The sequence below is a fragment of the Chenopodium album genome, chromosome 4, assembly GCF_948465745.1.
Source record: "Chenopodium album chromosome 4, dcCheAlbu1.1, whole genome shotgun sequence".
Classification (NCBI taxonomy): Eukaryota; Viridiplantae; Streptophyta; class Magnoliopsida; order Caryophyllales; family Amaranthaceae; genus Chenopodium; species Chenopodium album.
Window position 1 is genome coordinate 8758522 of NC_137837.1, and position 14857 is coordinate 8773378.

General features: G+C 37.0%; 1 protein-coding gene across 1 annotated transcript; it reads left to right on the plus strand.

Annotated features, from left to right (window-relative positions):
- The first annotated feature begins 8875 nt into the window (after positions 1–8875).
- LOC145627586 (sugar transporter ERD6-like 5) lies at positions 8876–14288 on the plus strand. The gene is made up of 19 exons (XM_081679953.1): positions 8876–9032; positions 9674–9736; positions 11001–11090; positions 11182–11241; positions 11346–11411; positions 11498–11563; positions 11652–11727; positions 11847–11911; positions 12240–12332; positions 12430–12507; positions 12632–12716; positions 12799–12842; positions 12962–13024; positions 13135–13194; positions 13319–13372; positions 13612–13671; positions 13760–13874; positions 13970–14091; positions 14211–14288. The coding sequence occupies exons 1-19, from the start codon at positions 8889–8891 to the stop codon at positions 14286–14288; spliced, it is 1482 nt and encodes a 493-aa protein (XP_081536079.1). The 5' UTR covers positions 8876–8888.
- The last annotated feature ends 569 nt before the right edge of the window (positions 14289–14857 follow it).

Sequence of the window (14857 nt, forward strand, 5' to 3'; positions counted from 1 at the left end):
AACTGCATTAACAGAACACTGGTTAGCAGCAGTTGTAGTGAAAACGCAAACATCGTCTGATTTTTTTGCTCGTGAAAGGGCAACATAAAGCTGCCCATGGGAAAAACATGGACGCGGTAAATAAATGGACACTTGACTAAGAGTCTGTCCTTGAGATTTGTTAATTGTCATTGCAAAGCTAAGTTTTATAGGAAATTGCTTTCGTTCAAACATGAACGGATACTTGGCAGATTTTGAAGGCCTTAAATTAATCCTATGGATAAAAACGTCCTCTCCTTTGTAATGGCCAACTGCTATAGTGCACTGAATGACATTCGGGAAAAACCTCTTGCAAATTAACCTTGTACCGTTGCAAAGACCCGAAGATGGAAGCAAATTCCTTAGCAGTATCACTGGGCAGCTTTCCTTCAACACAAGTTCATGAGGACTCATTCCACCTGGGCACAGCTTATTAATAAATTCTGTAGGATATATACTGCACGTATCATTAACAACAGCATCAAAACTCTTGTAAGTCACAGCACAGCCTGGAAATTTCTCGATCATGAATGCATTTATACTATCCACATCATCATTCATGGGTGTTAGAATCGCCTTTTTTGTGAAAACCTCATTGTCAAAACACCCACGGCCAATTTCTGGAAATGTTGTTTCTGTAACAGTGGCAACTAAGTCTGTATATTCATCTGTGCATTGTACAATATGTTCCGGTAGCTCGACAAAAGCGTATTCTGTTCGTTGCAGTTCACCATTTCCCAAACCAAGCAGAAAAGAAGCATATTTTGGGTCTTCCCGTGCCCTGATATTTTCTGTCAGCCTAAATTTCATAAATCTAGGCCACAAATAAGAAGTAACAATGCTTGCCTCTACTGCCTCATTCATTGTCTTACGTGGCACCACTGGCAACACTTGTCGAAAATCTCCTCCCAAAACAACTACTTTTCCTCCAAACATTACCTTATTTTCACAAATATCCTGCAACAAAAGATCTAAGGATTCAACATTTTGTTTTTTAGCCATAGAAACCTCATCCCATATTATTAGAGCGGTTTCCTTTAACAATGCAGCCAAACTCCCCTGTTTTGGAACATCGCATGCCAGCGAACCCTCATCATCAATCGGGATTTTAAACCGTGAATGGGCAGTTCTCCCTGAAGGAATATTAGATGCAGCTATTCCCGATGTAGCTGTAGGCAAAACAATCTTGTTCATTTGTCGAATTTCTGCATAGAGAGCATTATAGAGAAACGTTTTTCCAGTACCTCCTGGACCATCAATAAAGAAAGCACCAGCTTTTTGCTGTAAGACATGTTCCATTATACATTCAAAAGCAGTATTCTGTGCAGAGTTCAACTGTGAACGACAACCTAAGCACTCTTGCGGGATTGGTGCATCTAGAGCGTCTATAATATCTTTTGTACGCCTAAACTCATCACTAACTTGTGATACTAATTCCTCTAGACCAAAATAGGCAAGAGATTTTCCCATGGCTTCCAGATGCTGTTCGACTGCTCGAACAGTAAGTTGCTGTATTCTGACAAGCTGATTTGGAAACCTGTGCGAGTAATCCTCAGCAAGAAAAGAATAATACGTATTCCACAAAGCAGCAGGATCTCTTGGTTGGCAGAACATTAACACTGTTGCAAACAGGCGGCGCAAAGCAGCAGGCATATGAGTTTCACATGCTTCAGCCATAGTCGAATTGGCTGTGTCGTCATCTTCTATAAGGCCTCGTTTTAGCGCAGCTTCCTGAAAGGTTGAATACAAACAGCCATCAACAGTGCGCAAATCCTCAAAAGACTTAGGATTTCTTACATTCAACAATAGAAGTCTAAGAAAGAACCGTTCCCCTTCTGCAGGGAACACAAATGCCAAGCGGCCAACTGAAATCCTGTTTTGCACTCTTTGTTTCCATTTCTTATCACCCTGATGCCATGTATAATGCTCGCAAAATTCACTATATAAATATCCCAAGCCATGTTCAGTAGCAGCGTTCATTGCAAAAAATTCAGTTAGTTGAGTTCTTGAACGTTTGCCATCCAAAACAACAGACAGTAGCCTTTCATGTGGATGCACATGAACAGTCTGCATGTCTGGCAAATGGACCTGTAAAGGCAAAACAGAAGGATACATTTCGAATAGGTCAAAGCTGAATATTCTCCATGCAGCTTCACAAGGAGATACCCATCTACCCGATTGATATCGATGAATTTCATCTACAGTTTCACCATCAGAAGCAACAACATTATAGGAAATCCTATCATGACCCTTATAGACATACTTGTAAAGATACTTTACTGCCTTAATGGTCGAACACACTTCAACATTCAAGTGGCAATCAAATAGCATCGATAGATAAGGGTTATAGGGAATTACCCACTGATTGTTTAGTTGTGCATTTCTTATGGTGACTTGCTCTCTAGTGTCTCTCCTGCGGTAGATAGGATATCCATCCTTATTGTTTGTTGTTTCATTGCAAAATTGCTTAGGGTATTTGTTCTTACAACTACGCTTCACACCAGCTTTCTTCATACACGGACAATCCGGATTTAGCATGCCACAAGGACCGTGCATCATATGCCCCAATACAATTCTTCTCAGGGTGGCATTGGTCTTGGCAGGTATTTCAGCACAAACAAATCGATCATAGTCAGCAGGGCACTTAAGCTTATATGCAGGTTTCAGAATAATGAGAAAATGAGCATGTGGTAACCCTCTTTTCTGAAACTCGACCACATACACCATTGCAGCAACTTCCCCGAAAATCTTATTCTCCATGATTTCCTTTTTCAAGGCTAGCAATTTTGCTCTAAAAATCCTAGCAACCAAATCAGGTCTATCTTGTGCCGTCTCACCAACAGCTAGCTCAGCCTTTATTTCAGGCCAATTAGCATTACAAGTTACTGTTACGAAAAGATCTGGCTTCCCAAATCTCTGTACCAGAGCCATAGCATTTAAATACCGCTTCTTCATATCCCGAGGACCACCGATATAAGTAGGAGGTAGTATAACTCTACGACCAACATTTTGTCCAAGAGTCTCCCCTGAATCTAGTGAATCAAGAATACCTTTATATAGATCAGCTCTTATGGTGTCCTGATTATTTCGGAAATAATCAAGCCTTGTATTTTCTATCTTCACATACATATCCACTATGTACTGCTGAAAACACCTACCTGCTCGCAACAACATATTATTAGGCCTGATTTGCAGTCTGTAAGCATAATACTCTCTAGCAGAAATAAACTTATCAGCTCTAGTGTTCCTTCTTTTTGCACCTGCAATTAAGATACCAAAGGATAATAATTAAAGAGGACAACAGTAGAAAGGCACCTAATATAAAGTACGAAGAATAAGTTTTAGAATCTATACGGGTTTCTTCCTGTTCCAATAAATCTGCTGCAGTATGAACAGCACAAGACATTACAGGATCTGGGACAAAATCTGCCGTGGTCCGAGACGGGTGAGAATTTTTTTTAAGCCCTTGAGTCCACCCACATTCACCACGAGGAAATAACAAAGGATACTGAAGCGGATCATAGCAGCCATAACTATGATATATTCGGTGAGATTCATCAGAGCGTCCACTAACTAATATATGAGGACCTAGGCTTTGGCTAGATGAAGCACTCTCCGGCCAGATTGCAGCAACTTCATCAACAGCAGGAGCATTATAAACACGCTGATCAAGAACCGGGGCTTGATTTAAAATAATTCTTGTATCTGCATGAATGACCCTGTCCCTTAAATTTCGGAAGAATACAGCATAGGGATTTTGTTCAGATATCTGCATAAGAATGCTTACTATATCTTCTCTTATTTCAGGAAAACAGCCAACCCTATTTTCTGATTCATCTTGACCATCATAAAAATATAATTGAAGATATTTCGGATTGTCATCGTCAGGTAATAAATCTGGGACAAAATGATACATTTGCCCGTGCAACTTAAAAAGATAAATCCCTTTGTACGTGTTTGCATAATAATGGCCCCCAAGGGAACTAAATGCGAACAGGTTGTTATACAGCCTAGCATACTTTCTAAAATGCACAGCGCCTTCATCCTTCGAAGTAAATAAATAAATAAGTTCAGAGGGGTACTCAGTATCAGCAATCGTGATGTCTCCATTCCCGCAGCAGAAGTGCAAGGATTCAAACATAAATTTTTTTGCACCGCATTTGCCACATGAAGAAGGCATAGACAGTTTGAAAGGCTCCGCTGGCAACTGCTGATCCATAGCAGCACCAAGAATATCTAATGCTACACAGCACACACACACACACACACACACACACAAAATGGAAATTTAAAATGAAATTTTTTTTTTTTCTAAAAAAAAAGCCAACCAAAAAAGGGAGACTTGTAAGATGCTAAGCCATAAGAGAACACTCTTAAAACTGACAAAATCAGTTACCTCGCACAGCAGATGTTGCTTTCCGTTTCTTAGAAAGGACACCTATTCCTGCCTCTAGAACACTGCACGAAACACATATTCTATTATGATATCTATAACGCAAAGACTGAATAAGCACCCCTAGGATTGCATCAATCCAAAGATACAGCCAATAGCAGGGAAAAAGGAAAAATCATTCATCAATACAACAAAGATAAACATAATAGCAGCTAGACAACGAATACAGTATACCTATTGGAATTTGGCATAGCCATTTCCTGCATACATTTCCTCCTCTTTGATGTACAGCGCTGTGGAGGCTGTGCAAGAGCTAACTGATTTGCTGATGAGCATGGGCTACATTTAAAGGCAGGCTCATTAATAAACTGATTCCAAACGCAACAGCCACTCATCCTAACAAACCAACCTCTTATAGCTATGCATACCTAGCAAATGCCGATTGTGACGTCCTTTGTGCAGCCTTATTCAGTCTACTGCATCTTTTTTTAGATAGCTGCGGTATGCCATAACGGCAGTCTAGCAAATAATAAAGTAAAGCAGCCAAAAGAACAGACAATTCAGAACTCAGCTGTATCAAACAGAGTACAGCACAAACTTTTCTAACAAAGACAGTACCCATTGTCATAGCCGTAGAAGAGAATATCAAAACAGGAAGGGTACAGAGTTTCGCAACACCTTCCGCAGACAAGACCTGTATTAGTTTTCGGATCAGAAACCAGACAAGGAAAAAAAGTGATAAACAAAGGCATCTCCTTAAACGTCTACAAGAAAACACAATGCATACTACAAACACCAACTACTTCCATTATTAAGAAAATCATAACAGCCAGTACATCAAAATCAATAAAGAAAGGCGGTTTCTCAACGATTACAAAAAAAAAAAAAAAGAGGTAACCAACGCAACATGTAAAAACACAAGGCATACTACAAACACCAACTGCTTTCATTATTTTAAAAGCCATAACAGGCAGTACATCAAAGTATTTCGATTCAGTACATCAGAAAAAACCAAAAGGTACATAATGCTGCCTATTTCTTGCATCCTTAAACAGACATTAATAGTAGGACAAATCGAGCTACAAAGCAACTACATCACTGAGACAGCACTACCATCTACTTACATACCATAAAGCCTCTACACCTAAAGTCAGCTACGTTCGCTACACTTGCCTATTCAACCCTAGGACATTTGCGACCATTAGCGAATTCAATCAAGCTAGTAACAAGCTGATCAGAAACATGGACTCCAACAGCACTTGCAGGCAGCTCTTTTCTATCAACAGTACGCTTGGCTGGAAGACTTGGCGGAAGAGAAAGGACCGGAATTTGGTTTCCCTCAGCAGTCGGTGTCGCACATCCATCACTAACCAAAGAGGTAACACCCTCAGATTGGCTAGAACTCCCTTGCAAACACTGAACATGGCTTTTCAAAACCAGATACCTTTCCCTAATCAAGGAACATTCTGCACTTAGCTTCGCAGCAGCACCATAATTGACATCGACAATATCTAAATTAAGCACAGAAGATATAAAAAAACATGCCTTCTTGGCAACTCGCTGTTCAGCAAGATCCCTTTCAGGACAAGGATCACTGAAGATGCACTCCATTCCAATACTACTATGTGGACAAGTGACCATCAACCAGGACATGTAGCCATGTCCTTCTAGCTTAGTGGTCTCAATGCCAGTGGCAGCTACACCAGTCTTCCTAACTAATACTCCCAGAAACTGCACGAAATCAAGTCCAACATGAATATCATGGAACGATGCATCCTCTCGTGTGCTGCATTCTGCACGAATGCGACTCAAGTCTTCCCTGTCCTGTACCAACTCAGCACACAAATTCTTATACATTTTCACACACAAGCGATACATCTTCATACGCTCATACGTGAAATCAGACACTCGAACATTAAACCGGCAGACTAATCTTTGCACAGCCTTCTGAGCTGCTCTTTCACGAGACTCTTCAACCGTAGCAGCATCTCCACCATAGAAGATAAACTTTCTACGGGAGTTTGGCCTACTCACCCGCACAAAGACATTATTCTTAGCAGCATCTATAAATCCATATACCGGAGATGGAAACTGCAACCAAGCAACTACCTTTTCCAAAATAGGCTGAAAAAGAACACAAACTCTGTTTGATCGTCTAGCCATAACCTGTAATGGCAAAATCAATGCTCAGGACAAAAACCATGAAGAGCAAAACACTCATTCTTCTTCCAAGGAAGACAACTGGACCCTATCCAAAAGACGAACCAAAAGGCAGATAGAGTTCGTTCCGTTTTTATACTAACCTAAAAAAATTCCCAAACTAAAACACAAAAATCCTATACATAATACCCTTACTTTTCTCCGAACACCCATGTACAGCCTAGATTTTCCAAGTCTACATCAATAGAATAACCTACCCACAAACTACTTCAATATCCCTTCACAACAAATGAGAAAAAAAAAACAAACAATCAATCACCAAGACCACCTCTCTTACCAATTCCACAAATACTATAATAAGCTGAAAGTACATAAAATTACACACCAAATACCACACACGATGTACCAAACCATCACAGGTAAAAAAGATGCATAAAACAATGTAATAATTGCAGCTAATCAAGACCAAGAAAATCAGAACAAAACAACATAGCATTAAAAAAGAACTCCAAAGCCACAGAACAACTTCTGAGGAACAAGAATTACCTTGAAAAGTTTTCCAAACACACCAAAATAGACCAAGGCCCAGCAACAGAAGCACAAAAAATTCTATCAGCAATCCTGTAACCCAACAAAAAGCAAAAATAAGAATTTTTAAAGTTATTATCCAACAAGCAGTTGATATGCCACCCATTTTTGAATCCCAAATTCACACTTCATTTGTTACCACTCCAAATAACACAACAATTTTTAAATCAACACCACATGCCAATCCAGTGCTATAAGGATGAAAGCACCAATGACACTGGAAAACACATTGCAACTCTATGTAATTAGCTATTCTGAATCTAAGGTTCAATTTAGCAGCAAATCCGAAGTACAATCATATACAGACAACGAGAATCTATAAAGTTCAATTTGTCAGTAGATCCGAAATACAATCCACATACACCTATATAAAATGCACAGCAGGTAATATAATGTCAAGCCAACAAAGAACAACCTCCGAAAGAAAGACTTCAGCACAGGAAACTAAGGTCACCCACATCCAAAAAAATGAGAATCCAGCTAAACTATATATAGACCATGGGGAAACAGTCCACCGCCATTGATAAACCCCAGAAACCAAGTACAACAAAGTCATCCCCAAGTCTTTTTTTAATTCCTATAACAGGACACTGAAGTAGTGCCCAAGTAAGGCAGTCCATTCCTAGAAAAACCAAACACCAATTCTAGTCCTAAGCTAACATACAACCGAAGCAAAGCTTCCTAAGCTAACATGCAACCGAAACAAAGCCTCCTAAGCTAACATGCAACCGAAGCAAAGCTGAGAGCCAACAATTTCAACAAGAAAAAGAGAAAAAAAACCATACCAGTCACTCTTGAACAGCATGCCAAACCAAACATTTCCCCTCCAAACCTCATCATTCAGACCAACAACACGAAAACCCAACCAGCAAAAGAGAAGACCCAAAGCTAACACCACAGCATACAACCAAACGATCCTTGGAAAGCAATTCCTACAAGAAACAAGGACACCTTAGCTGGCAACCAAAGAAGTATACGAAGACCAGCTGTCTCCTCTGCTACACATGGCAAGCAAATGCACATATAGCTAAGGAAGGGCAATTTCGGCAATTCAATAAATGCAAGGGTGTCTTTGTAATAGCACCACATGGAACTATTCATAAGAATAGTAGTTTCTTTTGCATATTTTATAAGGGTTATAGATTAGTGAATACAAGTATTAGATCAAACAAGAAGAGGAAGAGATATCCTTATTTTTTACCATTTTAAGGGAAGCAAAGTTTTGCCCCTTCATCACTCACTTTTTGGCTTATTATATGATTCATATGGGCATACTTGTAATTAACTACTATTTTCCCTCAAAAAAATATGCTATAAACAAATGAAACAATTAACTAAAATTTGTAACTATATAGACACATGTCAAAATTTTAGAATAAACAATATAAAAATAATGTGAATGTATTAACTAATAAAGGACCAACATAATCAAAAAATTAAATGGATGGTTATATATATATTAAAACTAAGAATTGGTTTTTATATTCCATCAAACAACTTATTAGTAGATATCATTGTTGGTTAATAAGCTCAAATCTAGGAAATCTATTTTGATTATGCTTGCTCTTTATTAGTACTATCAAAAAACCAAAAAAGGGGTGTTATCAATACTGATACACTTCACAGTTCACACATTTATAAAAGGTATAAATCATCTCTTATATAAATATTATTATATCATCATTCATCAAACAAATTGACGTATAATATGGAGTGGAAAACGAACCAAATGGAAGAGAAAGAACAACCGTTGATTGAAATTCATGAAGAATTTGAATCAACGGCTGGCGGAAAATGCGAGGGTGGTGTAACTTTTGCTCTCTTTTTCAGTATCTTCATTGCTGTTTCTGGTTCTTTCACTTGTGGTTTTGCTGTAAGTTTTATTTACTTAATTTTTAATCATAATTTTTATCTTATGATATAATTCAAGCGTTACATTTGGAATTTTTGCATGTTAATTATGAGTTTAAGAGCATATACTCAAAATGTTTATCCGTTCATAGAGGAGGGAAATGAGTCGTTTGGATTGAGTTTATTTTGAGTTGATCCGATAATGCGGATTGTTTAACTTAACTTATACTTCCTCTGTTTTTTTTGTAGTGGCAACACTCTCTTTTCACGTTTACCGATTCATGTCGTGAGTCGTTAATTGTCAAATCTAATCGAAGTAAAACACATGAATGGTGTAAAAATCAAATTGTTGCAACTAAAAATAACCGAGGAAGTTTGATATTAAATTTTGAATTTTGAATTTTGAGGTCAAGAGATATATGTGTAATAATAAGTATCATGCAAATGCAACAACATATTCGACCGACTCTTTGAAAGGTTTTCTGTCAATTCATCATTTACTAATATAATTAGCATATGTTTAATTAAATGTAGCACTAAATTGGAACTCCGTGTTTATGTTGCATTATGTAATTTAATTTAGGTATTGTGTAAATGTGTTTAGTTGGTGCATTAATCCCTAATGTGTGGGCTAATTAATTTAGCAATTTGTTGTTGGTGTAGGGAGGATATTCCTCTCCTGTTCACTTTGCAATCATCAAAGACTTGCACCTTTCTACAGCGGAGGTTAGTTCTTCGTTGTCTATTTCTTATACTTTACCCTTTTCTGATATTTAAACTCTGTTTTGGGATCGAAATCATCGTATTATGATATGATATTTTCTCCGTCCATAATTAATCTATTTTAAAATTTGGGTACACATTTTATATTCCCTAGACATGAGCGTTTTTTTTTTTTTTTTTTTTGGGGGGTGAAGTACAATTCATAACAAATTACAGAGACAGAGTACAAAGATTTTTCCTAAAAAAAAAAAAAAAAAAAAAATTAAAAAAACAAAAAAGCACAAAGATTAAAAAATATACTCAGTCCACAAATAATCTTCGTATATTTTATTTTAAGATGTTCGTAAAAAATACTACCTTCGTTAAGTTTTATTTGCAACTTTGGGGTATTATTTGTGAGATATAAAATATTCCAAAGTTGCAAATAAAACTTAACGGAGGTAGTATAACGGAATATATATATTTGATGTGGATCCCTCAACTATTTTTTTAATCTCGCATTCACACGCCTCACCCTAAATTTTATAATTTGCATGTCCAATTTATTTTATTTTATTTTATTTTATTTTTTGAAACCATGCATGTCCAAGTTTAACATGAAGGTTATTTGTGGATGGAGAGGATAGATGAGTAGTTAATTAGGTGGGTGAGTGTAAGGGGAAAAAGGGTGATGAATGTCCGAGACAGTGTAATTAATGAGTAGGTAAGTGTAAGAAAAATGTGGATCAAGACAATGTTTGTACCAATTAACATGAGATCTATAAATACAGATGAATATTTGCTATTGTTACTAATGACAAGAGTAGTTATTGATTTAGAATTTTAGAGCGGCCCTTAGGCCTTGGGATTGGGGGTAAGAGGACTAGAGGAGTAATGTAGTAAAATGGGTTGTCAAAATTGAAATAAAATCTTGAAATGAAGTACATCATATGGGGTTTTTTGGAACCAATATGCAGATGATATCGTTTCGAATTTTTTGTACCTGATAGAGTATTAAACATATTCCTGGGTCTCACCGCTTGGTTGAGTTGGTCCTCTATCAGTACCTCCAATCAATAAAGTTTTGTCAAATTTTTGAGCCACTTGACACCTTTCTTTCAAGACAAATATCTTGAGTTTAAAGAGATTATTTTCAACATTATGATAACAGCCAAAGACGCGACAAATCTTGATGTAAATAGGCCTAATTGCTTGCCATCTCAAATAAAAGTTTCCATAACTCATTCTATCAAATGAATATTGGCTCTACTTGGTGTGCATTTTGCAGTATTCACTCTTTGGATCACTTTTGACAGCCGGAGGACTGTTAGGTGCAACAGTATGTGGAAAACTAAGCGATTTAACTGGTCGTCGTGGAGTAAGTTTTGATTTATTCCTAGTTTGATGACTTAGTACTCAAAAGATTCAAAGTGCATGGTTATAGTTCAACTTCGGCTATTTTGATGCAGGCTATGGGGCTTTCAAGTATACTCTGCCTTGCTGGTTGGCTTTCTATAGCATATTCACAGGTTTTAATCTTGTTACATTCAAATTTTGGTCAATACTTCGAGTACACTATCTTATCAGTTATCAATGTTATAATCTTTTCCTTACCTTGTGTATATCGTGACAGGATTCAATATCCCTTTATATTGGTAGACTAGCTCTTGGTTTTGCAAATGGGATCATGACTTACACCGTAATTTCTTCTTTCTGCTTATTATCTTTTCCTAAAAGAAAATATAAGTAACAAAATAATAATAACAGTAAATGCTTGTGATGCAGATTCCTGTATACGTTGCAGAAATAGCACCAAAGAATATTCGAGGGGGATTAGGGCTTCTCCATCAGGTAACTCATATTTTAGGGATACTCGAGTTGTATTCTATACAAGTTCTAGGAGTGTTTTGACCTTGCACTTTATCCCTGTACTATGTAGTTCCTGATGTGCTGTGGAATAGCGGCGGCTTTCCTTGTTGGGCTTATAACTAGCTGGCGCAGCTTAGCTTTGATGGGTAATCATTTTTTATTTGGTAGAAGATTGGTAATCATTTTGATTTTCATACTAAACCTTACATAGTTTGTTTTTAGCCATTTTAGGCTCGCCAAAATAATTTGGTTTAACATTTTTTAGGTACTATTCCGTGCATGATACAAATTTTGGGAATATTCTTCATTCCAGAGTCTCCTAGGTGGTTGGTAAGTTAAACCATGATTTCCTTAGGATGTTATAACTTATAAAGACTGAAAGAAGAAAAACAGAACACAAAGATACCCTTGTCCTAGATAATTTCTCATGAACCATACAATTTCATACCTAGCTGAGGATACTATACGACGCAATTTTACACAACACCCTTCATAAGAAAGTTAATCACAAACCATTAGTATCTTAGGAATGTAACGACTTAATTCAAACATCCTAAAATAGTTCATGTGATAATATTTTCTGACAGACAACAGAACTATTTATGGCAGCAAAATAAAGTACTAATGTCTTGGATGATGTTGAATCCGTATTTTACAGGTGACGGCCAGTTCTGTAGATGATTTTGAAGCAGCTTTGAAACGTCTTAGGGGACAACACACTGATATATCTGAAGAAGCAGCTGATATCAAAGTAATATATAGGCCACTGGCCTTCTTATGCTAAGTGAAATTATCGTACTATGAGTTGTTGTCTTGTTGAATCTAAGACCTATTTGATTGTCTTACAGGAATATGCTGAAGCTGTTGAAAACATCTCAGAAAAATTCTTGGATGTGTTCCAGATGAAATATGCTTATCCACTCACTGTAAGCCCCACACATTAACAAAATAATACTTTCCGTATAGTAACTAAGTAACTTCAATTCCTCTATGATGAATTTCAGTTTCTTGTACTACATAGTATGAAGTATACATTTAAATTATTTTTAGGTAACCCTTGGACTCATGGCCCTAGGAGGATTTGGGGGGACACAGGGGATTTTGTATTACGCATCTGCTATCTTTGAATCGGCTGGTAAGTCAGTCGCAGCAGCTATTGGAAAATATATCATACAGTTGATCGCTTACTGACATTTTTTTGTGTATAATTTTTCCAGGAGTTCCAGGAAATATTGGAACTATAGCTATGGGACTTATCCAGGTTTTAATCATATACTCTGTACTTTTATACAATAACAAAAAAATTCTGATATCTGGTTTCTGATTTCAGAGTTCTTCTCTAACTTTTCTCTTAAAACTACAACCACAATTTCTCTGCAGCTGCCACCATTTGCGCTGTGTGTAATTTTTATGGATAAATATGGAAGACGGCCACTGTTGCTGGTAAGCTATCAATCCATCTGAGTAAGCCTTACACTAAATTGTTTTGTTTGGTGTACAAATTGGTTAATCGCAGAAGACAACATGTAATGTAATGTTTTGAGTGTTCGTAGTTTTCTGCAGGAGGGATGGGCGTAGCCTGCTTCTTGGTGGCATTATCTTTCTTGCTTAAGGTATGTTCCATACTCACAAGCATATTGGTGCACAATTTCTACTTTGATATGAACTTAAGTAGTTCAGTGTCTCCTAGACCCGGCTTTCTGATCCCTTTCTGACATAAATGTGTTTGCTGATCAGGCACATGGTTTGATGATGGATACCGGCCCCTATCTTGCCCTTGTCGGAATATTGGTACAGTCTTTCCTTCCACTATCAAGCTGATTGCCTACACGGCTACACTCTTAAGCATAACTACTGCATAAGACACATTTTAGGCATTTCGTCTCCTAATAGTTGCCTAACTAGATAGGCAAACAGACTCTTCAGAAAATACTTTCCTTAATTTCATATTTCCCCTCAATCTGTGACACTAAATCTATACAGTTAATATATACAGAGTACATCTTAATCCTTAGCGTGTTTTACTCCAGATTTTTTCTGCGTCTTTTCCAATAGGAATGGGAGGGATACCATGTGTTATAATGTCAGAGGTAAGTGAATTTTCATTGAGGTAGCATTCTTAATTAGTTTTTATCACATTTTCTTAAAACAAACGTAATAAGTACTATTTGTCCTCAGGTATTCCCTATAAACATAAAAGGGGCAGCCGGAACCTTAGCAACTGTAGTCAGCAGCACAAGTTCCTGGATCGTTACCTACACATTCATTTTTATGATGCAATGGAGCTCTTCGGGTAGATATCTTTCTTCCTCTCTTTTCCTATTGTTGTTAAGTGTAAATAGTTCATTGGATTAACAAAATAACACGATTAATTGATTTTCCTTTCAGGCACGTTCTTGGTGTTTACAAGTGTTAATGCAATCTCTGTGATATTTATCGCAAAGCTGGTCCCAGAGACAAAGGGCCGAACATTAGAGGAAATACAAGAGCTAATAATTTATAAGGGGCCGGTTATGGACGTAGCCTGTAATACAAAACCATTGTTGTAGCAAAAGTTCGCCAAATGTGGTTGTGTTTAGGTATGCAGTAGCTTATACCTTCATCAATCTTGTAAATTTGAAAATTTCAGTTGTGTATCATGCATGTACAAGTTGCAGCTATATATAAGACTAGCGATGTTGATGTTGTCAAAGCGTGCACAAATTAATAAACTTAAGCATTTAGCTAGTTTTTTTAGAGTAGTAATAATGACTAGGGTGGTCTCTCTCTCACAGTCTCACTCACTCTCACTCTTACAAAAGTAATTTCTCCAACTATTATCACAGAGTGACAGTGGTCATGCAGAAACCACTAAAACTCTAGAGGGCAAGCATAATGTTACAAGTTTACTAGGACAAACCTCATACTATCTCATAATTGACACGGTTTGACATTTTGCACTACTTATATACGCTTTGACCATAAAATTTTATAATGTATTAAAAATGAATATTAGAGCAACTCCAATGGCTGAGAAAAGGGACTAGCTTGCAAATATTAAAAATTTTAAGCTAGTAGCTACACCATTGTTGCACATCTTGTTGATTAGCTTTGGCAAGCAAATTAGCTTTGTAAAGCTAATTAGCTTGGCAAATATTTATTAGATAAAAAAATATTATAAATTTAAAAATAAATTAATTTACAACTAGCTTAACCGTTGGAGCAACAAATAGCTTGAATTGTTGTAGCTTAAGAAGGTGATGTGGCAAGCCAAGCTATTATATAAATTAGCTAACC